Genomic DNA, 24,627 nt, shown 5'->3' on the forward strand with positions numbered 1-24,627 from the left:
TTTGCAGCTACACAGCATTTTCGTCAGAAATTGATAGCAGCGATGTGATTTAATCACATTGGGAGTCTTTAACTTTAGGTTCAAGAAATGTGTTCATTAGCCCATACTCATTCATACACATGACTTACATATGAATTGGGGGCAAAAATACAAGCAATGTCAAGTATGTTATTTTATAGATCTATGGTTTTTTGTCTTTAGGCAATTGTACATTCTCTTCTGTTGGTCCTGCAGGCAGCAATTATACTAATGCTGCTATTTTCAGCCAAATGATTCATTCGTGTTTTCAGGGAAATGATAATGGAGGGTAATGACCCTAATGTTATAGCATTAGCTGCAGCACGATGAGGGCAAGATCATTGTCAGAAATATTCCTATCCTATTCCTATCTATCTATAGTGTGTAATCATCTAAATTGTATGAATGAACTTTGAATCCCAGTGGGCTGCTGCATCAAGGAGCCAGTGGACTGTCATGAAAATCCATTTTTACGAGCACTAGGGATGTGTTGGCATGGATTTGAGAATAATGTTTTCCTTACGTTTACCTTGGAATCTAATTACGTAGGACTGTTGTTTTCTTTCGTTCTTTCTTCCGACTGAAAATGACAATTTGGCACCCAGTGCGTTCAGTCCCAGAAACATGAGAGGATGAAGAGGTGGCAGGAGTAGAGGACTAACCATGAGAGGCTGAAGAACGAGAGGGAGAGCAGCTCGTGCAACAGGTGGGCTTGAGTCTAATACTTCTGCAGTGACTCAATATTGCCTTGTGAGGTACAGAGTTGTATTACAGCACGGGAGAGGCTGGGGCAAGCTGCTAACAATGCAATGCCAACCTCTTTAGATATCAATTCAAGACACAACATAAACTTTGTCTTTCTAATTTCTTCACACACTGAGAGACACATGTGAGGGATCCCTCCCAGGATGGACAGAAGTGCAACAGATACCGTGTCTAACTGAGAACATCAGCAAAATAAACATTTTCATTGATTAGAATAAACAGTTTGACACACTTTTCCATTATGTGTCAATGTTTTAAGTATTTAAACATGAGAAATAGAGATGAAGGGAGCAGCAATGACATGAAATGGAGAAGTTATTGACAGACCTGAACCAGATCTTACTACAAGCTTTATGATAAAGGATTTAAGCATTTAAACAGAGTGGGCGTCTGCCTCCTGAACTGAAACTGGGCGATGATTCCACAGGAGGGGAGCTTGATAGCTGAGGCTCCGGGTCTGATGCCACTTTTAAAGACTTTCGGAGCCTGAATTCTGGGAGTGCTCTAGTGGGGTGATATGATACTATAAGCTCTTTAAGGTATGATGGTGCCATATTATTAAGAGCCTTGTGAGGAGAATTTTAAATTCTGATGTAAATTTAACAGGAAGCCGAAACTAGTGGTGAAACTAACACAGAAGAAATGTTCCTGGTTCCTGTCAGGACACGTGCTGCAGCATCTTGGACAAGCTGCAGAGTTTTTAATGACTCTCTGGTAGAGTCTGATAATAAGGAATTACAATAATCAAGTCTGGTAATGTAACGTAATAATTAAAATAGGGACCATTATTTGTTCAAAAACTAAGTATATGTTGTTGGTCAGTACCACTGACTTAAATATACGTCTACATTAATAATGGATAATTAATTATGTGTGGGTGTATCATGAAAACTAATGGCTCAGAGTTGAATCTATTCTTGCGGTTTCATTCCTCGGGTGGTAAAGCCTGGGTCACTCAGGGCCTGTATTTTCACTATGTTTGCTGTATTTATATATTGTTTAAGATGCTGTGGTAAGGTTTAGGTTTTTGAATGTGTGGGGAAGGTTTTAAAGGTACAGTGTGTAGAATTTTGTGATATCTAGTGTTGAAGTTGCATATTTCAGCTGAACACCCCTCACCTCACCCTCTCCTTCCAAACATGAAAAATAACCTGTGGTATTCCTCAGTTGTCATAAAGTCAAAAAGTGTTTAATTTGTCCAGTCTGGACTAATGTAAAAAAACATGGTGGCCTCAGTAGAGAGGGTCCCCTCAATGTAAATATTAAGTACTGAAATATAAAGGACCTTTTCTGGGGTAAACAAAACTATAATTCATACAATTTAGATGAAACGAACTAGTGAAAACATCATGAGGATTATTCTACGTTCAATTTCTACCAATAAATCCCTTTCACCTAAAACTTACACACTGGACCTTTAAAGAAAATATGAATAATGCGGTGGAACGGTTTCTCCCCACTCCATAATTTTAATAATAATAAAAGTAATAATAATTTGATAAAAACAAAGCTCAGTTTCCCTTTGTCACAGTTTCATGATACATAATTTATAAATCAGATTTGTACAAGCAGTTCAGCAGGTTGGGTTTAAAAACTTGCTCAAGGGCACCTCAACTGTGGGTTTCTAACTGTTGATAATAGAACTCCAAATGGTTACAGTGTTTCCTACATTACTTAAAAATGCAAACTCATACATAATGAATACAACTTGATGTGATTATAATGAGTAAACAAGTTGCTGAAAAAGCCCGGAGGGATATGAACAAGGAGACATGTAGATGATTCATTATAAGTTCAATAAACCATCTCTTTGATTCATGTTTGTGGCTCAGCTTTGGTTTGAGGCTAATGTTCAGAGTTTGACTGACATATCTTATTTAGTCAACAGTACAGAACAAACAGAAGTAACACACACACTTTGCATGTAGTTGTTAGACTGTAAGACCAGAGGGAAATAAAAACACTTCGCATAATAGTACATAGAATATATTATAAAAGGGTACATAAAAAGTATACAGTATATATTATAAAAGGGTACATAAAAAGTATACATTTCCATTAATGTCATTGCTAAATGGATCATTACTGTTATAAACCATTGCTGTGACCCATGGTAATGGTTGAAGATTTGCTTACTGCAACTTAATATCTCGCCCTTATTTAGTCAACAGAAGATAGAGAACAAAACAAAGAAACAACAGAGCAGGACATCTTCTTACCTTATATCATAGGATATAATATACATTAACATTCAACAGTTTTAAAGTTTAACAAACTTTTGTTTCTGAAATACTAAACAAAGGAACAATGTTTTGCTTTTCAAAAATGCAGCATCCTATTTATCATCCTTTTGCCAACCTCCAATCAATAACCACTATTCAAATAATTATTATTATCAAGTAGTTGACAAATGGAAGCTCCATAAATTCACTGAAAGAATGAAATCAGCCGTTTTGATTCCCAGAGCGAGCGGGCTACGTCAGTTCTGCTCTACTGTATTAACGGGACAAAGCTTTTCAGGGGGAGGGACCTCCTCTGTCTCCCATCAAACACAGTAGCTATAAAGGAGCTGAAGACAAGACTGAAGCCAGCACTGTGAGACACACGGACCAAGAAGGAGGTGGAGTGTGTGTGAGCGTCTGTGTGAATAAATAAGTAAAAGCAGACCCAGTGAGACGCTCGGGTGTAACAGTTTGAACGAGAGGCTGAGCCCAGAGCAGAGGAGACAGGAGCACATAGGGAAGGAGGAGGAGGGTGAGAAAGAGTCAAAGAGAGAAAGAGAGGAGAGAAGAAAGAGAGGGAGACGTCAGAGCGTGGAACAGGTTCCTTCTGCAGCCCTCGCACTCAGCCTCCGCAGACATGTCTAACTTTGCCGGCACCTGGAAGATGAAGAAGAGTGAGAAATTTGATGAACTTCTCAAAGCCCTGGGTAAGCCCTCTGCTGTCTCTTCTCACCCTCTCCTCCCTCCCCTCCACAGCCAGGACTGCATCCCTGCATGAGGTTTGACTATCCATCATGCCCACATAGAAAAAGGCTTTTCTTGTTGTTTGGGAATGGCACGTCTGACTCCCAACAACATCTCATTGTTGGGAGAAGCTCCCTGGGAAAAGGAGGCAAGATATTCTTGGGGAGGTGCTGCAGGATTTACAGGAGATATGAAACACTGGATGCTGAATTCCAGCCTAAACAGACATGGTATTGTTACATGAAGAGAGGAGGGGAGAGGGGGCACAACATTATTCATGTTAAGCATTTAAGTAGGGCATGCATTAGCAATGCCAGGGAGGTCTCTGGAGCCCAGCGTTGTTCTCTTGTGTCCTATCTTTTCTCATTCTCTCTCCCGTCTTGGTCTTGACTGATGTTTGCGATGGGTTTAGACACGTTTAACTGGGTCATTCAATTGTGTTGTAGCGTTTTCATCGGGCCGGGGCCGCCGAAACAGGGAGGGCACGGCGAGGAGCTGGGTGTCTTTAGAATAATTTGGAAATCTTTAGGGAGAAGTACCACAGGGATTGCAGCAAGCAGCTTCTGCGACTCTCTAGGAAGTGTTGACATCAAACTAGATGACTAGTGGAACTTTTTACACATGAATGGTTTTCTATTTCAGCACTAACTGGGCAAGTAAAGTTGAAAAATGAACAGTTTTGGACTAACAATTGACAATCTAGTTATTTGTACAGGTCTGCAGCACTCAATTGCCCACACATAAGATTTCTGGATGGAGGATCAGGGATCAAATGTAGCTGCTGTGAGGCTGCAGTCTCCTACCTGCCATAATGCATTGTGCCATGTCATACTTTAAAGCTGCACATGGTTGATGATATGGTACATTTTTCTTATTGTCAACAAACAGCTGATCCTCCTCACAGGTATAACCTTCAAGACTGAAATAGTTTGTTCCTGTCCTCTTGATGGACCTGCACTGTGCTTTCATTTGAAGAGTCACAAAAAACACTGTCCTGCTTTTGCTTTAAATAACAAATAATATTAATCGCAAGATGAAAATAGTCCCCCACAAATGGACTGTTTGTTTGACAAAAACCTACAGTGCTATATTATTTTAGGAAGTTCCAGCCTTTGATAGGAACCAATGAATTAGAAACTGAAAGCAGACGAGCTGTGAAAGTTAGAAAGTCTTCAGAGAAAGACTGCTTTGTGAAGAAGTAGCATCTGCATCCTTTAATCTTCAATCTCATAATCTTGTGTCACTGAGAAAAAACTAGAATCTACAATTTGAAAGCTGTGAATTTTGCCAGTTTTGAAACAATGCTGGCAAAATAAATAATTCAACACCTCTCCACCACTCCTCATGAGGCATCTGCTCTTCTGATTTTGGGAGAAATCAGTCACTGAGTTCAGCACCTCACCCATTCACGAACATAAGAGCCACATCTGCCGCAGCAGATCGCTCATTCGCTCTTACATAAGGGCTCAGTCGCTTGAGAGCTGCGATGGGCGACTGACGTGGATTGCGGTGATGCAGGGCCGCCACTTTCCATCAAAATCCTCATCAGCATCTGTTGACTCAGTTGACTTCAGACTGCGGGATTGTTGCATCCAGAGAGCAGAGGAGCACGCTGGGTGAACGGAGCTGTACAAACCGATCAGACTCAGTCTGAGAGCAGCCACATGTGTCTCATGTGTCTTCGTTGGGTCAAAGACTGTACTTCACGTCTCATGAACAATTCCACTGCTCAGACAAAATGTGGATTTTATAAGTTGCTTGAGCTTGTAAATGTAAATGTAAACTAAAGTGGCACTCCTTATGAAACAACGTTTCAATTCACTAAATCCAGATTTTTAATCTAGATCCAGATTTTGTAATCTGTCCTGTAGTTTCTGTGTAATGCTGCTCACAAATTAACTAAGTAACAAACTAGCAAACAATAAGCAAGTAATAAAGTAAATACTTAAGTGTAAATTGACAGAAGACGTTTAGACGTGTGGTTATTAGTGGTAAAATAGCAGCCTTTCTTCACTCTGTCCTTCTGTATGACCATGTCCTGCGAATGTTTGACTGTCTGATATCATTTACACTCATTCTGGAAAGTAAATAAAATTTACATTTTTGGTAAAAGACACCTTTTTTTCATCTCTGTAGAAATGAGGGCAGACTGCTCAGCTCACTGATGCTCATACAATATTATAAAAACACATGGTGTGATCTCTCAGATTATGGGAGGAGTAGAGTTTAAACTATTAAATCAATATGTTTTATTCCTAGGTGTTGACCACACAAGATTACAGAGGTCTCAGGGTTCTCAAAACCAACTATCAAAGTTGATTATGGTTGACTTTTTTTCTTTGCTTTGAAAAAGAAAACTTTCCAACTTTAAACAGTTGTTGGCAAAGTGATATTCTTTTTATATATTTGACCAGTGGTAGAGGCGGTCAGTGAAATAGCTCCAGGACTCTGGCTGGACATGAAGCAAATTGATCACTTTGGATAATTTCTTTCCCAGACATGTTGAATAATCGCTCTTACAGACCTCATAGACGAAATTTCCACAGATTTTCCCCCAGTTTTGAGAAATAGTTAAGGTTTCTATTGCAGCCACATAACATTTATTACGTTTTTTAACCATGAAACATCTACATTTCCATCATTTTTGGTCAAAAATTAAACGTGAACTAAAGCTTTGGGGGCTGAGGCTGGAGAGGGCTAAATGTGGGTGTGGTCGACGGTATAAAGGAGAGCAGGAAGACAAAAGAACTAGCTGGAAGCTGCTGTGGTGCAAATTTTGAAACCGATAAAATGAAAAGACAAAGATTGTCATCAAATGACAAAAACATCAACTCTCCCTTTTTGTCTGTTTTTCTGTTTTCTCTGTTAAAAAAAACCCAACGCAAAAACAGAACCATATAGCTGATACAAAGCTACTTTTACATACACTGATATGTAGTCATTTTGTACTACGAGGCAGTAACAAATATTTTCCCTTTAATAACTAAATGTGACCCCTGTATTTTTTCTCTCAGGGGTGAACGCCATGCTGAGGAAGGTGGCTGTGGCGGCAGCCTCCAACCCTCATGTGGAGATCCGTCAGGACGGTGAGCAGTTCTACATCAAAACTTCCACCAGTGTGCGCACCACCGAGATCAACTTCCACATTGGCCAGGAGTTTGACGAGGAGACGGTGGATGGGAGGAAGTGCAAGGTAGAGTCACAAAACATATATATGAGCGGAATCAGATGAAACATGACAAATTACACTCATCAGATCACATGAAGTCAGGCTTAGCAGGGAAGTAAAACCCACATAAAGCAACATGTCTGTGTTTGCAGAATAATACATTTGATTTATATAGCAGTCAAATTATTATCATATATTAGATTTTTCAAGCCTTGAAGAAAAGAGAGTAAAAATCAGATATCCATGAAACCCCCCTTGTAAAACATGAAAGCATAGATCACCCATCACATCACCCATACATTGATAAATTCATGAACAAGCAGACTGCACAGTTTTAACATTACACAGGTGAGAGTTTTTAATGTTGCGGCAGATTGGTGTTTATCCATAGTCCAATTCAAAAGAATTGATTCTGAACCATTGTGAAATCCAATTTAGTTTCACTTATTTAAGTCAAAAACTTAGTAGTATAAGGAATGTACTAATATTACTGCATTGTGATAAAGTTTATCGTAAGAGGTGACTAATTTGCAATGTTAATAATATTACCAATAATATAAATAATAATAATTATAATAATGTCTCCATTGCTACACAACAACAATGCAAAAGTTATTTTCAAGCTCATCTACAGGTTCTGTCTTTATTTGACAAAGGAGTGACATGTGATAAAAGTCTTCTGCAGGAATTTCAACTGCGCACATTGTGGTTTATGGGAAGAGTCTTACAGGCAACTCAACGCAATAATATACAACTGTGGATATTATATTGAACAAAAATGTATGGAAACCAATGGCTTGTCGGCAATGAAGAAAAATTGTCATCTAAGTTTCTGAAATGAGGCAGAGAGTTTTCAAATGTCTTACTTGTAATTGAATGGATTTGTAGTGAATAATAATAATAATAATATGTTTATGTTTAATCCTGAAACATCCTTTTCTCATTACATTATTATTATTACATGATCCTTTTCTCTTTATTCAGATATGCTCATAACAGCGATGAAGCCAAATCCATTCAAATTGAAGTAAATGGTGACCAATTCTTCAAATGTAAAAAAACAACAACAGAACAAACAACACAAGATCATCTCCTCCATGTTTTTAGCCTCAATGTCCTCTGTTATCCTCCGGAGCCACGTTCACACGTGGATCACAGCAGACATTTAGGCTGGTTGTAACTTGGTTTGCGTGTTTGGTTAGGTTTGACAAAAGATGGTTCCCACAAATTCACTGTGGAATTGTAATGGATGTGGTTGTTGTGAAGGAAATCTTGTGAGATGATAGAAGATGTTTTCAGGAATCATCAGCTGTCCTGACAGAAACATTTATGGATGATTGAAGCACCAAGGAGAAATGAGCCGAGCAGTTTTATAAGTGTAACATCACCCGGTTCTGAAGGCTGTCTACAGGCAGAGCAAATTTAAACCCAAACCTACTCACACGATACTTACAGGTCGAGACAAGGTTATTTTTTATCAGACCATATCACATCTTCCTTCTTGTTTGTCCTACCTCTGTCTTACTAGGAGACGACTTGTGTAATTGCATGATCTTGAGACCTGAAGCCTGTGTGTGTACCACATCCACCGGACACTCTGTCTGCGTTATCCCTGAGGGCCTCCACCAGAGCCTTGGTTGCTATGGTCACTGCTGGTGGGAATCGGGCAGATACGTCCTGACACTTGTGCTTAAGACAAACCATGAACTATGGTCTATAATAAGAAACATTAAATGACCTGTGCAAAGAAAGGTACAGAGAACATTTGAACAAGTCAAAATCTAAGATTCCCAGCCGCACCAACTTTAACACAGCAAATACACATCCCATGTTGACACTGAAACTATTAGTGAAATCTTCAATGAAGACACATTTCATTAGTTTTCGACTTAACTCTCTGATCTTAATGTATCTGCTTGTACTACAGCATTATTAAACTTTAAAAAAAATAATTGTACTACTTGGAAAAGATTGTGGTCTGTATACAATTTAAAAAAGACCTCAGTGATTTGAAACCCATACTAACGCTGACTAAAGTTGTGCACTTTGTCGCACCACCAAAGTCAAAATGTGGACACTGTAAACCAAATGTGTTGTATTTTACAGCATTTAAAGGTACAGTGTGTACAATTTAGTGATATCAAGTGTTGAAACTGCATGTTGCAGCTGAACACCCCTCACCACACCCTCTCCATCCAAACATGAGAAAGAACCTGTGGTAGCTTCAGTTGTCATTAAAACTCAAAAGGTGTTTAGTTTGTCCAGTCTGGACTAATGTCAAAAACATGGCGGCCTCCGTAGAGAGGGTCCCCTCGATGTAAATATAAAGTATTTAAATATAAAGGACCTTTTCTGGGGTAAAGAAAACTAAAATTCAAACAATTTAGATGAAACAAACTAGTGAAAACATCATGAGGATTATTCCACATTAAATTTCTGCCAATAGATCCCTTTCACCTAAATCTCACATACTGGACCTTTAAACAACACTTTGACACCTCTTTCCAATATTTATACAGAGCAAAGGAAAATCCTCAGGGGTGATGGGTAAATTAAATAGTTTGAAACATAAACACATGAATCATAAAAATGTCTGTATTTGCTAAAAAGTCTGGCAGGTGCTTGTGAAAGATGGACGTGGAGTTTGCAAGTGACTAAAGTCAAACATTGAAAAAGTTTAGAGATTTTGAAATTCTGTTAAGTAGTTTAAAGGTGATGAAGTCACCAACTCGGAAACTGTTGTACAAAAGGTTTTGCTGACTTTCCGAGTTGTTCTGACTTGATGCAATAACGTGAATCTTTCCGGTTGGGAACACATTTTTCCAGTTATTGCAACACCACATTCTCTGTGCTGTTGTTGTTGTTGAGAGGTTCAATGTGAAATTAACACCTCCACGTAGTTTCATCTATTGGCATCACGCTCACGCCTGTGCAGCTGGATCAAGGGCAGCTTGAGTTGGGATCACGAGAGATTCTCTCTGAACCTCTTCAGGCCCTGGGGGGGATTTCTCACATCCCATGCTCAGCCAGATGCATATATTAAAATCTTTTATTTCCTTATTTTTGGGAGGAAGGATTTATATCATCTGAATCCCATCACAAATTGTGCTCTGCGCTCTCTCTCTATCTAAATATAAATAAAAACCTTTTAACTAGAACCTTCACCAAGCCCCAACAGTCCTGTTCATGAAACCACATTGAATTTCACCAGATCTGGATTTTTGTAACTGCACCAAAATGCACACACAGATATCAGTCCACTAAAAATACTAGATTATTTTCATCAAGATGGATGAATTATTATATTAGAAATAAAGGAATCTATAGAAAAATACCCTGTGTAGTTAGTGTTAAAGAAAGTGGAAAAAAGAAACCTGAGTCCGCCCCTGATGCGGATCCCCACAATAATTTAATGGGTTCTTTCCTGACTCATATGACATCCATCACCAAGTTTCATGGTAATCTGTACAAACCAACCAACCAACTAACAAACCAACAACAGGGGTTTAAACATAAAAACAGTGGTTGGTCTGTAATTCATTAATACAAACATATGAGAATGTAATGTTATTTTACAGCAATAAACTGTTCTGGACTTATTTACTGTAGAACATGAAGATATGTATAAACCCTGAAAAAAGAGCAGCTGTGTTGTGTTACATGTATTAACAGTGAAGTGGTCTCTTGGAGACTAATCTACGTCTTTGATGAAGATGAAGCAGCTCGATTGACGAGCCCGATAATGTGAAGACATATAAACATGATTCTCTAACAGCAGCTGTTTTTCTAATTTGTGTAAAAGCATCATAAATCCCCTTTATATCGGTTTTACTCTTTCATGATTTTGATTCTGACTTTGTAAAATAGATTTCCTATATTGATCAATATTTGATGTTGTAAAGATCATACTGCAACATGTAAATAAAGTAACAATAAGTAAAACATAAAGAAATTATTTTTCTTATTATCGTTTGATATAAAAACCAACAAACTTTCACAAAAAACTCAAGAATCCAAGTTTTAAAGCTTGTCCATGGAATGTATGTGCTGTCGATTTGGTTTATTCACTCAGCAATTTTATTGCACCATAACAATGACAGGTCAGTGCTCCAGAGTTTAGAGACATGATGTCATGGCACAAACACAGAGACACTGATTCACTGAGTAATGACCATCCTTGTGTAGAGGTTGATCTGCTGAGCTGGAGTCAGTGTGTAAACAAAGTTCAGATATAATCCAGGTTTGTCCTCTCACAGATGAGGAGGGGAAACATGTCGAGCTAAGATAGTGTTACAGCTGCTTTGAGAGAAAATGTGCTGGACCTATATATTTTCATTGTACAGATAATTATACGGGTTAAGTATAAAATCGACTAACAGAGGCAGGTGCAACACATGACACACTTTTATTGTCACGATCATCTGAAGACAGAGTCAGAGTTTTAAAATATCCTGAAACTGATTTTCTTCGAGACCTCAAATCACCCAGGGTTGATCCAAATCCTCACTGGAGGAGTTTCAAGAATTTATCAATATTAAAAACATTTCCCCAACAACAGAGAGCATCCTTGAAAATGTTGCTAATCCACAGTCTTTGGTGACTGATGAGGCTTCATTTTACTCTTTAGTGATTTGTTTTTCACACTGACTGGTGCGTATCCTCCCTGAAGAAGAGGAAATCTGAAATAAGTGCATCACGTTGTGCTGCAGTATCTGCAAGTACACACCTCTCAGAGAACAGGCTGCAGAGGCTGTTGCAGTGTTTTATAACAGATGCAGGATGGAGAGGTGCTGACAGTCACAGTGTCATTTGTCAAGCTTCACTAACCCCTGAATAAACTTAAAGGTTTCATGGATGAGCTTATTTATATTGTTGAAAACACAATTTCTTTTAGAAAAGTGAGTTTCTCATCTTGATGACCACTTAAAGCGTTTTGCTCTTTTGACATTTCTATCACACCTCACTCACACACTGTTGGGGTTCAGTATCTTGCCAAAATCGACCAGCTGGTTAGACGACCCTCTCCACGTCTTGAGCCATACGCGTCCACAAAATGCAGCTTGGATAAAAATGTATAACACATTTTCAGCTATTAGATATAATGCAGTTATTAAAACCTTAACATTTCATTATCCATTGAACATTAGAGGCATTTTAGAGAATCCTTTAATAGCTCAGTATGGTGTCATGATTTACAGACCTGTAATTGACCTTTACATCTGTCTATATCTAGATGAAAAAAGTATAATTTAGTGTTTGCAAACTAATTATAATTCCAAATTAATAATCTTCATCTATCTATCTAGGACATAAAATTAAAGTAGAATTTTAAAATCTTGCTTAACTGCAAATTGTTACATACATAAGTATTTACTGGTTATATTAACTTTAAATAAAATATAAGGTCAGCTATTACAAATCACTTCGAGCCCAAAATTACAGGTCATAGTTTATTAACCAGGTAAAGAACTAGTTTGACCAATGTATTTTTTGTTTCTTAAGCTTTGTTTCAGACTATTTCAGTGAGAGCATATTTAATCTAATCCTCAATGCAACTAGAACAACCCCTGCACAGTTCAAATTTCAACAGCTGCCCTGCTAAAGAATCACTTAGTAAAACACTGCTGCTGCTTTAACCACACAAATAAAAACCAGCTTGAAAACCATGTTGGATAAAGCAACACATGTTTCCTGTGGTCTTTCTTCTGAAAGGGTTGGAGAGCTCCTGCCTCTATCCTCTATCATATTAATGACAAATTTCTGTGCAGAAACATTCCTGGGATCACAGAAAGCTGTGATATTCATGCTTGTAGAGAAGAAAAATTGTCTGTGGGAATGGAAAAATGTGTAATTGTGCGCATGCTGACAGCAGCCTTAGAGATTGGACTTGTATTATTTTATATATATATATATATATATCGTATATCGTATCTATTAACATCAAAAATGGCACATATTCACATAATCCTAAAATCTGAGACATTGATTTTCTTCTCTACCTTTTGTGTCATGCTTTGAACTCGCAGTCAGGGGGAGAAGTGACCTATTTTGGATCCCAGGAGACAGCGTGGCTCCTTTTGTCTGTGCCCTGGAGCATGCTTGGCACTGGGCAGGGCGAGACGGCTCCCCGCGTGGCTTCTATGCCACATGAGGCTTATCTGCTATGAGGCCGACAAGTCGAGTTGACATCACAAATTTGCCACATTCATTTGTTTGGGTTAGAGCTTCAGCATCACAGCATTCGCCTTCTTTTGTTGATAATGCAATGGGTTCAGAGATTTCAGATGGTGACGTGGCTTTATACTCAAACACAATGAATTTGAAATGGAAAAAATTGCCTATGTGGTTGAAGTGGCTCCATTGTTCAGTGTGTGTTGTTTGAGGCTGTTTGGAAGAAGCTGTTGAGTTACCTTGTGCTGTAAAATGCTTTCTAACGGATCCTAACTGTCTCACTGAGGAAGATCAGACCAATCAGTAAAAGATCAGCAAAAGAGCAATGCAATTAGAAAAATCTTCACTGACGATATAACAACAAATATAATGTATATAATGACTTCAAAGTAGTTTTCATTTTTATGGCCACTCGGGCAGAACAAGCGGTAAACACGACATTGACATTTCATCTTGTTTAAAGTCTTAATGATGAACCAATGAAATCCAATATTCACATAGCTCTGTTTTGGTTTCCACCAACTCCTGTGGGAAATATTGTCTCTCTAGCTGCTAAATACTTCACTGTGTTCACCAGCTAGTCACCAAGCTTTTCTCACTGCAGGACAGGTATGTATCATTTTTCCACTGAAGGCAGCTGCCTGGAAAACTAAAACGATGAGCTGAGACACTTTAAAATCTTAGGCACAGACAAGGGGAACTGCGAAGTCTGGTGATTCTTTTGTGTGGGTTTTTTAGAGACACTTTCCAAAGTGTATAGTCTTAGAGGAATTGCTAACATGCTAAATATTGATTGGCGCAGCTTTGAGTTTCTTAACTTGTCTAATTCCATCCCTTAAAATGACCTGGTTAAACAAACTGCTTATTTTAAGTGGATGCAAGCTCATATTGAAAAGCTATGACAGAGAACTTCACAGTTGCTTCTTTTCAAACTAAAGTGCTGGAGTACAGAGCCAGAATTAAAATATTTATCATTATCTTAACAGTTTCTGCATGTTCTAATCTCTATTGTATATTCTGTCTACTTTTTGCAAAGCTATTGAGGCGGTGGCTCTAAGCAACAAGCACATTGTGCTCTTGTGTGGCAAGCATACGCAAGACTGGAGCTGAATCTGCAGGAAGCAGCGCCCACTGACCCTGGCACATGCGCTAGTGGGTTGGGAGGGGTGGTGTGGGGTGTTGGTGGACTCTAAGGTGGAGCAGCGGGCAGGAAAGGCCTAAGTGGGATTTGGCTGAGGCCGACTGCCCCCATGTTTAAAGGGATTACACGCTGATCTGTGCCTGGCAAAGAGCAGAAGGCTGATGAACAGCGCCACTAGGTTAAAAAGCCCCATTTAATCTGTATGAGTGCACTGGGATCATGCAGCCTCTTCTCACTTCCAGGAGGAGGAAGTGATAAGGTGTTTCCTTTCAGTCGCAGAGGCGACAGAGAAACACTAGACAGGCTTTAGTGCAGAGTGGAAGACATAATGAGGCAGTTATGTGCCTGCCCTGATGGATAGAGGTGTTTATTTATTTTGGAACAAGACTTTTTGCTGTTTTATAACTGAGGTTGAATTTTCCTGGAAATATCCTCAGAGAAGTGAGGCAACGTCTGTGGGGTTGATTCAACATTTTTCACCCAACATGGGCTGAATTTGCAAAGATTCCATAAAACAAGTCCCTTCTGGACATAAAGACTGTTTTAACCTGCTTGTTGTCATAGAGACTTTTAGTATCAGTCACCTGGAGTCACAATGGAGAGGCACAGGGTGGCTGATTCAAGTAGGTGACGTAACATCCACTGTAGAATGAAGTTGTATATTGCACTGATTCTTGAGAAGTGGGACAAAACAGGATCCAATGTTGAAAAAATAAAACCTTAAGCTCAGACAAATTAACCAACATGTATGTATCTAGCATGTACAAAGCTACTGAGCTGTTATCACTTATTTTGTAAAAGACAAAAAAAAAAACCCAGATTAACTTTCCCTTACTTTATGCAATAACTATAAAAACTATAACAAAAGCAAATGTTCACCATGGCTGACGGAGCTTCAAGACATTTACTGTCAATACATCTGTGTTTTTATTGGACTGTATAATATAATTTACTTTTGACAGCTATCACAATATTTTTAAAATGTAAAAACACATTCTCATGTTCAGAGACGGATTACATGTTCACATATGACCCAAAAATATGAATTATTCTAGAATATTATCGAAATATTCATCTGAAGGAGGAGACATGGACCTGATGGAGTTGACCCATATACATAAGATTTAAAATATTCTGATTTGACCCTGTCTGCCATAGATTTACTCTGCATAGGTGGAACGTGAAAACTGGTCATTCAGAGTGACTGCTGCCCCTAATATTGCCTGATTTGATCACATTTTAATGAATGTCTGACGGTGTTGACAAAAATCGTGGACACAACTTTGAAACCTTCTGAAATGCGCATGTGTCACTGAAAATCAACTTTGCTCTGACATGAAATTTTATTTAAAAAATTCTGTTTATGAAACAAGCTATTTTTGATTATTTAAAATATTTTTATCCATTTTATTACACATGATCGATTGAAACCTTCTCTGTGGACATGCTGTTTTAGATGTAGTGGGAATGCAGAAAGTGTCCTAGATTTTATATAATATTATTTACTTAAATTGAAGGAGATAATTGAATACATTCTTTTTGAATGTGTTTTGTTCCATGTCTCAAGAATCAGTGAATGACAAAAGGAAAAAGACCAGACAGACTGGCAATATATTCAAGGAAAATTCTAAGTGAAAAATGAGTGGAGAAACAGGATGACAGTGCCTCATCCATGGAGCATGTGCGGTTACTGGTTTGTAAGAAAATTGTATGAATGATATTTTATGGTCTTCACAGTCATCACATCTCAACCAGATTAAGGGCATGGTCGCCCATATGAGAATGTAATGAAATTATAACCTGCTGATGCCAACCTAACATCATCAGGCATACGTCTCATCTCCAGCTGAATGTGGGCAGTGCAGGAAGTTTAGAAAACTCAATTATGTGGTCTGTTGTCCATAATTGATACACATTCCATTTACTTGTGTAGAATGCTGGTCTACTGACTCACTGCCAGCCAGGCAGCCTTTATTTTGTGGGGCAATTTATAATTTTCATGTCCGCTACCATAAAGTGATTCATCGTAGCTGATGCCAGAGTCTCCTCCATCCTGGATTACTTTGTAAACTACAGCCAAAGACAGCCTAGTAGCGTCAGCCACACAGACATTGTTGCTAATGGTTGAGACTGTGACATCACCAGTCAAAATTCATCAAATCTGAACGCCACGTTCAGCCACGTTGAGGATTTGCCATGCCCTAAGACGTGAATGTTTTATTTGGCTCCTCGCTTGCACTGAATGGAAGTGAACAGGAGGCAAAGTTTCACCACTGCTTCATGAGCATACAGTATGTGTGACCGTGCCCTAAAACTAATGGGACAGGACTCTCCAGCACCATTATCTAAGAGCACCAAATAATGGAGTTTGTAAAGAGGATATAGGCTAACAGTTGTGTATCAGGAGTCAAGTGTGTAGGTGGACCCAAAACACAGAAGCAGAGTTCAGGTAACAAAATAAAAAGGTATTTTAATTCAAACAAAGGGTCTTGCAGAAAAGCAGGATAAGAAAACAAAGAAAAACTGAAAAATCTAAATCAAAATAATCTAAACAAAGAGAAACACTAGTAGAACCAAACAAGTAGAAACACAGAGCTGGTGTGAGACATGGTGAACAAGAAGACACAAGGCACGCACAGAGACTTATATACACAGGAGTGGAGGCAGGGATGATTGAACACAGGTGAAACACATGAGGAACAGGTGCAGACCATCACAAGGGCGGGAAACAGGACAACGGCAGGAAATAAAGCAGGAGACACACAAGGAGCAAAATTTCAAAAAAAAACAGGAAACTGAGAACTTAAGGAAAAACAACCAAACAAAGGCAAAATGTCCATGGTCAAAAAGTGTCCACAAAACAGAACAAAAATAAATCTCCACAGCTCTCATCAGGACAGAATCATGACATTGTGTTTCTCCTAGATAGTGGTAGCTAGAGTAATTGTGTAAAGTCATACAATGAAAAATTGACCAGTTGTTGGCTGATTGACAGTCTGACTATGGAGAGAGCTTGGAACTTTACCATCATTATTTCTGGCACAATTGAACCAGGCTTGTAGTGGTAACCATGCTGCTAAAGCTGCTAATAGCACCGAAAAACAATCATCTACGATTCTTTCAACTAAGTTTTCTGTTTTCCTACTAAAATATATCCAAAATGAGCAGTAGTGAAAATAGCCTATTCTGGTTTGATGAAGGAGTTGCTGACCCCATCTTTGCGAAAGTGGCGCAAACATTATTACCACTTAGAAAGGCTAGGGGGATAGATTGTCTGTAATGTCCAATTAAGACCAAAGCTTCTCATAGAAACCGGTCATTTAGGAAGATGAGTATTGTATGGTCAGATTTTATGGGTTCCAGTTACTGTTGAATAGTTATTAGAGAGAGTGCAGCTTAAGGCACTTCACTGTGTTCACTGCTTAGATTTGGATTTTCACTTGTTAAAATTATTTTGTGTCCTTAGGGTCATAAGCTACTGACTATGTGAAAAGTGATGAGCAAACACTTATGGGAGAGAGATAATGTGGTGGAACTGTGGGAAGAGATAAGTCCAAGGGTGGAGATAAGTGTTATTTTGGGCTCTGAGAGAAATGTTGTATAATCCAACACAAGAGCTTTAAACCAAGCAGGAAATGAAATGTTCTTCCACTTTTTGAAACAATGTTTGTGTTTCTGATAAGGAATGAAAACCCTTAAGTCTGCCAGTGACTGAACCAAAGCCAAAGGCAGCAGATGCTCTGATAAATAAAATGTTACAGAAAACAGAACACGGTTGAACAATTGACCTTGACGAGCCAGGTGAGTTTGTCTTGGTCTCAAATGTGTGTGCAAAAGCTCTGGTGTGTTATTTATCTTAAAAAGACCATGTGTGAGAATTTGTACACGAGTTAATGTGCAGAAGAGAGCATGAGAGAAAATCCATCCAAGTCAGAAGCTGACTAATGCTAGCACTAAACTGAAGCCGTAGCTAATTGACACTCGGGGTTCTGGCTTCATTGGAAAAAAAAATCTGGAGGAGAGTCTTAGAAAGCTGGAGAAAAGCCCTGCTGTTGTTCCTCTTGGCAAAGTGTGCAGATGGCAGCCTGCAGGGAACCATCATGGCTTTGCTTACCTTTGATATGGTGATTAACATTTGCCTCAGGGGAACTAAGGCTGCTGCTTCATCTGAAACTGAATGGAGGTGCTTTTTAAAAACTTAAGTGTACAAATGTTCAAACAAATAGTCAAGGAAAAACACGACAAATGCACAGTCTTTCTGGAAAATAATGGAATGGCTTTATTTTGTTGAACACGGATTGTACATACATTCTGTGATATTGTTGAAAGGAACAAACCAAAAGTATATGGAAGTTGATTTATCTCAAAATGTCAAAATGTCTGACTCATTATCCAAATTTGCACTACATAGAATCTGGTCATAGATATTAGTTATCTACATAAAGCTCTCTATTATTTCTTGAGAAATTCAAAAAAATGTCTTGCAATGTCAAAGAAAGCAGATAAAGGGCCCCTTTATCAAATCCCCTTCCAAAGTTTATGGGGTCCTTCTTGGCACATACCCCACCCACTTTTTGAACAGAACAAACTGGATATAACATAATAATTAATGAGCTTTGGATTTAATAGTTCAGATCAGAGATTGGTATGAATATGTGTATTACCTAATAATGCCTCACTGTTCCTAGAGCAGAACAGCTGGTATGACAGTGTTAATGAAACATGATGTCAGTAAATGGACCCGGAGCAGACCAAAATGATAAATCCTGTGCATCGACACAAATCAGTGCAACAGGGTCACCTTGCTTAAAACTCTGAAAGGCCATTTGAGTCAGTTACTTCAGGACAAATTAGTCCCAGAGTCACAGTTTGACTAATCCTGTTGAAGTCATTTGAACTATTATTGAAGCGAATTAGCAGACGGGATCCAGACTGGCCAAAATGCTAAGAGGATTTTATGTAGGTTTTTTTTCTCTCATTCAGGCCACTGGTTTATAATATCCCATTTAGGTCTGGTCTGGTCATTAATGACTAAGCATGGCACCAATATTAATAAAAGTATGCTGCAGAAACATATGACCAAAGATGTGTGGACACCTTAGCATTAGATACATATTTTATTAAATACAGGATGTCATATTTTAATATTTACATATTTTTTAAACCATGGGCATTCATATGCTGCTCCACTGTTCTGTTGAGACTTTCCACCAGATCATGGAACCTAGCTGCAGGGACTGGTGGACTTTCATTTAACTACAACAACATTAGATTTAATACCAAAGGTGTTAGAGGGTTGTGGTTGAGGAACAACAACATCATGTGTCTCTAATGTAGCACAACGCGGAATCTTGTGATTATATTTTGTAATCTAACTAAAGGTAGAAAAGCGTCAATAATCTTTAGCTCCTGTCTCTTTAAGGTCCCCCTTCAAATAAAGCCCTGTCTGCTCTGACCTGTGTACCATACTAGAAGACAGAATTACTGAAAAGCATCGTACATCTTTAAACCCTGTGTGGTTTACATCCACAGTTAGCTTCAGTCAGCACATTGAAATCAATGAATGATTAGTATTAACTTGCAATAACTTGTTCCTGATACTGTCACTTTATTATAGGATACGTCTCTTTTTTTTGTACTACTTATTGCCTCTCTATGTTCAATTCATTGTATAGACATGTTTATATATTCTTTTCATGTTTTTATAGTATTTAGCTGTGTTTAATAGTCTAAGCTGTAAGGCATCTACAGGCTTGCTCCACGAAAAATGTTACTGAACTTCTACAATGACAATAATTTTATTATTGATGGTCATAAGGTAAACTCAATGTAGAGAGTCAGGGCAGGCAGATGCAGTGGCACAGCCTGTATGTATGGATGGTTTCCCCCAGGAAATGTCCCTGTAATCCTGACAGGCTTCTTCTGACAAATCAGTGGTTCTGGTACAATGCTCTGTAAAGTTATGCCTTGACAATGTGTTTTACCATGACTCAAACCATTGTGTTGACCTTCCCGCCTTGTTGTGCCTCCCCCTGCAGAGTCTCGCAACCTGGGAGTCAGAAAACAAGATGTACTGTCAGCAGACTCTGGTGGACGGCCATGGCCCCAAAACATTCTGGACCCGAGAGCTGAACGGAGACGAGCTCACACTAGTGAGTGCACAGCTGTAGTTTTCTTATTGGAAGCCTCCTGCATGAAAAAGACAAAAGCTCTGAAGTTCTCTGAAATAACTCTTGTATCTGGCTGGGGTCGATGACCAACAAAGAGAAAAAGGTTTACAGTGTACAATGGCTAGCTCATCTGTATGGTTCGTCTGTTATGTGGCTTGTTCTCATGGAGGCTCAGAAGTCTTTAGATGCATTAAAATGGGATTTTCAGGCAGCTAGTGTACTCTGTTTGGGAAACGCTTAATGAAACGAGGCAGGGAGTGAATGAAGTCACCCTGGAGATTCATCCGTAAAGGAAATGAGAGAGGCTGTTTCCCAAGGAGCCCAGCTTTCATCCACCCTGCAGAGAGATGTGAAAGGAGAACAAGAGGAGCTGCTATGCTGACATCGCAGTAATACCCGCTGTATTTAGGCAGATTAATATGGACAGGAGTCAATGGGTCTAAAGCCCCTCGAACGATGTGCAGGGGAGCAGTCCAAGACCAACGGACCAGGCGAACAATTCTCAGGGACTCAAATGTTTTCCTCTGTCTAAGTTCAATGCTCCCGCTATCTGCTTTGTTTTTCCTTGAGTGCTTGTAAGATGAATATCCAACAGGCAAACGCTTGAAACAATATAAAAAGGTTTAGATTCTGAAAAATGAATCAAAGGAAGTCTGCAGGGTTTTATATAACAAGCCAAAAGCAAGTGCAAGTTGGGGCTCTGATGCACTAATGGAGATTGATCGGGTCGAGCTGTGACAAGCAGCCAAGTCGCTCTTCTCACCTCAGTCCTCCCTGCTGTCACACCATCATCTCACCCTCAGACCGTCCACATTTAAACTGCTGCTCATAGAAATCCTGAATTTCTTCATCGGCAAAAAACTGCACACTCATCCACCATATTGTATTTACAGATGCTGAAGGTGTATGGAATTGAATTGGCTCTGGCCACATACACCTTGGATTTGTTGCCATGACAACACTAACAAGTAAATCTGCTCCTCTTCCACCTGAGACATCTGCCCTAGTTTCAGGGCCACAGCAGCTTTGACAGTGTCAGTGAGACCCCCCCCCCCCAGAATTTTAATGTCAAGCAGAGCTGAGTGGAAAGGGGCTTTGCAACTTCAATTTATTTTGATAAACTTGCACTGATGCCCAATATAGTCTGGACCTTGCTGTGAGTTCTTGCTTCAAATTTAGAACATCACTGTGACTATTCAGCAGAAAATGTAATTGCTGCTGCTGTTAACTTGGGTCCAGTCTCACAGTGTTTATTCAGTTTTTCCCCCACAGCAGCAGATTTGGTTTGGGTTAAAATCTAAAATCTGCAAAAGTTGAGAATAAAGTCATGATATGAGAATAAGATTGTACTTGAGAAGAAACTTAAAACATTATCAAAGTTGTAATATTACAAGGAAAATCATAATATTATGAGAATAAGGGAAATAAGCAGCAGGGAGAGCCTGTACTTGCAGGAGTTTCACTCCATCTGGATCCAAAATCTTGAGCCAATCTCGTTGTGAAACCATGAAACACCTTTGAATATCAAACAGATATAACCAAAGATATACAGTTGACCACTAACGCCTTCCTCCTCTACAAAAGAGGTAATTTCCTCAGAATAGAATCAGTTTCTAGACATTATTTAGGAAACGACATCAGAGAAGTGTAAAGACACCTGCTCATACATTTTCAAGTCCAAAACTTGAAGCAGATTAAATAAATACTTCATGATTAAAATCTTGGAAGATTGAAAGCCTCTCCAGAGACATGAGTCTTATTAGCACTCAGACAACCTCTCTCCTTTGGGGCAAGCAACTTGAAACAGCAAAACAAATACAGTCTGAACATGCGTTTACAAAAAGAAGCCCCCAGACACAGAAACAAGCCCACAATCGCAGATTCAAAGGGCAATTGATCATGAAGTAATGGTCTGATTGTCTGTGGCAGTTCACACTGTAAGTGGGGCACATTTCCATACGATTTGCATAACCTTTTTAATTGGATTAGTCTTGAAAAAAAAGTCGAAGGGCAGAGTCATATGGATTTTCTGCCAGATCAGCCTGAGATAAAATCAGAAAATGACAGCACATTAGAGGACTGACTCACTTCAAGCCTGAGAGGCATAACTCAACAGTGACGCACTTTCTTTTGGTTTCATCATCAAGTTTGCAATGTGTTTGACATTAGGTTGATCATTAGGCCATCATCTAGTCTGTGATGTTGTGGCACTGATCATTAAGTATACATTTTGTCAGTTTGTCAGTTTTCTTCACTGTGAACTCAAACCCTGAGTAAAGCCCATCAACTTTGCTTTCCTCGTGCAAACATGACACCAAGTCTCATTGAAATAAATAAACTTTGAAATTTTGTGACCTATATTGTGATCAGTTAAATGTTATTTTATACTATACAACTAGGTGGTGCTGTCAATGAACCATAGGAAAAAGGCAAAAAGAGTAGAATGTGTTTTTTCCCCAGATATGCCATGTTTGAGCTGGTGCTTTCCCATACATTATAATCCCATTGATCTGTCAAACACACTATAAATGAATCAAAGCCAGCATTTGTTGCCTTCTCCAACTAGATTTGTCATAGGCTGAATACCTAATCAGACGAATCGACAACTGCAGCCAATCGGAGCGGACCAGACATGCTAGACTCCTGGTGAAAGATCGTGTTGTGTGAGGCCCCTGTCTCCAGTCAGCCGTGAACTCTCAATGACGACAAGACCCCTGATCACAAGACAGCAAGTCATGAAGTGTGAACTACACAGTGATCCGACAACTCTGAAAGTCACATAGTGTAAACTTTGCATAAGTAGTTCATTCATCAGTTTAAAGACTTTGAAAGACCCATGTGTTTGTACTTAATAAAAATGGCCCCACACACAGTCCCCCTAATAAATCTCCAATTATTATGATTTTTGCATGATTTTGTAGCCTTTCTACCATAATTAGTACGAAAGGGAAAGTTCTCTCATCAAACACTGTCTTAAACTTGGTTGTAGGCACAGCTGTGGCCAGTCACTGGGTTAGAACTTTTAAAAGGTGTTTGTAGAAGCTGAAGAGAAAACAGCTTTAAAGTGTTAATCTCATTTAATCATTATCATGGGTCTAAAATCCACAAATGTGTTTTTGTCCCCTCCAGACTTTCGGGGCAGATGACGTAGTGTGCACACGGATTTACGCGCGGGAATGAAGCTCTGCAACCTTCATCAGGACGAGGCCGAAACCCAGTTGGACCACAACTCGTCTAAAACCCAACCACGCTCTGTCAGGCTAACACATTTGCAAAGTATCGTGTGTAATCTCCAGGCCTCAGTCTGCAATAGTCTCCACATACAATAGCGATGTCTCAGTAATCTGTTTATTTTGTAGTGAGTATTGTGTCTCCAGTACAGTAGCTGGATAGCTCAGTGTTCATATTGGCAACCCATGGTGTCAGCTGTTTACGTAGGATTTAGTCATCACTTGCATTGATTCATGTTTGATGACAGGAAACAATAAAGAAATTAAACAAACTGTATCTGAGCCTCTTTCCTGATAATACTCAAAGGAATGTTATCGAGTTTTCTTCTTAACAAACTTGTGATCCAGTGATTGACTCTTCCAAAATCAACTGTGGATTCACTCTCTAAGTCAGGGGTGATGAACATTGTACCTATTTATATTTTATTTTAGCTTTACAACATTCTCCAAGGGCCAAAATAAATGATATATATGCTACTCACTGCTGCTTTCAGCCAAAACAACTTGTTCAAAAAAGTCCTTTGCTTTGCTGGTACCATGCATGACTTGTAGAGACAGCGATTTGTGCTGTGCATCACAGTCAGCACTGACCCCACACACAAAATGGATGGATGGTGTTTGTTATGTCTGTTGGTTATTTGCAGGCCAGAGGGAAATGCTGGACATTTCTTCAAATATCTTTATCAATATTGACTTTGCATTTAAAACTTTATAACAATTATAACAATTTTACTTAGTCTGGTTCTAGGAGCTCTGTAGCGGCAACAAGGCTCCTTCACAAATTATCTCCTTGCTTCTGAGCTATGAGCTCACTCACCACAAAATTTACTGCATAACATTGTCTCAGTCAAAATGTGGTGTTGTGAAGGCAGCTTGAGGTCACCCAAAGTCTGCCAAACAACATTTCTCCTCGAGCGTGTGTCCTTGCAACTCATCAAGTTTACTTTCAAATTTCCAGCTGTCAATCAGAATCAGAAGTACTTTATAAATCCCCGTA

The 24,627-nt window shown here is 39.0% G+C and overlaps 1 protein-coding gene across 1 annotated transcript; it reads left to right on the plus strand.

The window, feature by feature from the left end:
• The first annotated feature begins 3,385 nt into the window (after positions 1–3,385).
• Positions 3,386–23,907, plus strand: crabp1a (cellular retinoic acid binding protein 1a). The gene is made up of 4 exons (XM_020078511.2): positions 3,386–3,712; positions 6,764–6,942; positions 20,269–20,382; positions 23,530–23,907. The coding sequence occupies exons 1-4, from the start codon at positions 3,643–3,645 to the stop codon at positions 23,578–23,580; spliced, it is 414 nt and encodes a 137-aa protein (XP_019934070.1). The 5' UTR covers positions 3,386–3,642; the 3' UTR covers positions 23,581–23,907.
• The last annotated feature ends 720 nt before the right edge of the window (positions 23,908–24,627 follow it).

The sequence above is a fragment of the Paralichthys olivaceus genome, chromosome 7 (genome assembly GCF_024713975.1).
Source record: "Paralichthys olivaceus isolate ysfri-2021 chromosome 7, ASM2471397v2, whole genome shotgun sequence".
Lineage (NCBI taxonomy): Eukaryota > Metazoa > Chordata > Actinopteri > Pleuronectiformes > Paralichthyidae > Paralichthys > Paralichthys olivaceus.

What these genes read in the sequence shown, in the direction of transcription:
- crabp1a (XM_020078511.2), top strand. Translation starts at nt 3,643, where the DNA reads ATGTCTAACTTTGCCGGCACCTGGAAGATGAAGAAGAGTGAGAAATTT. An exon ending in TGAACTTCTCAAAGCCCTGG is followed by an intron (nt 3,713 to 6,763) that starts GTAAGCCCTCTG and finishes TTTTTCTCTCAG; the next exon opens with GGGTGAACGCCATGCTGAGG. An exon ending in TGGATGGGAGGAAGTGCAAG is followed by an intron (nt 6,943 to 20,268) that starts GTAGAGTCACAA and finishes CTCCCCCTGCAG; the next exon opens with AGTCTCGCAACCTGGGAGTC.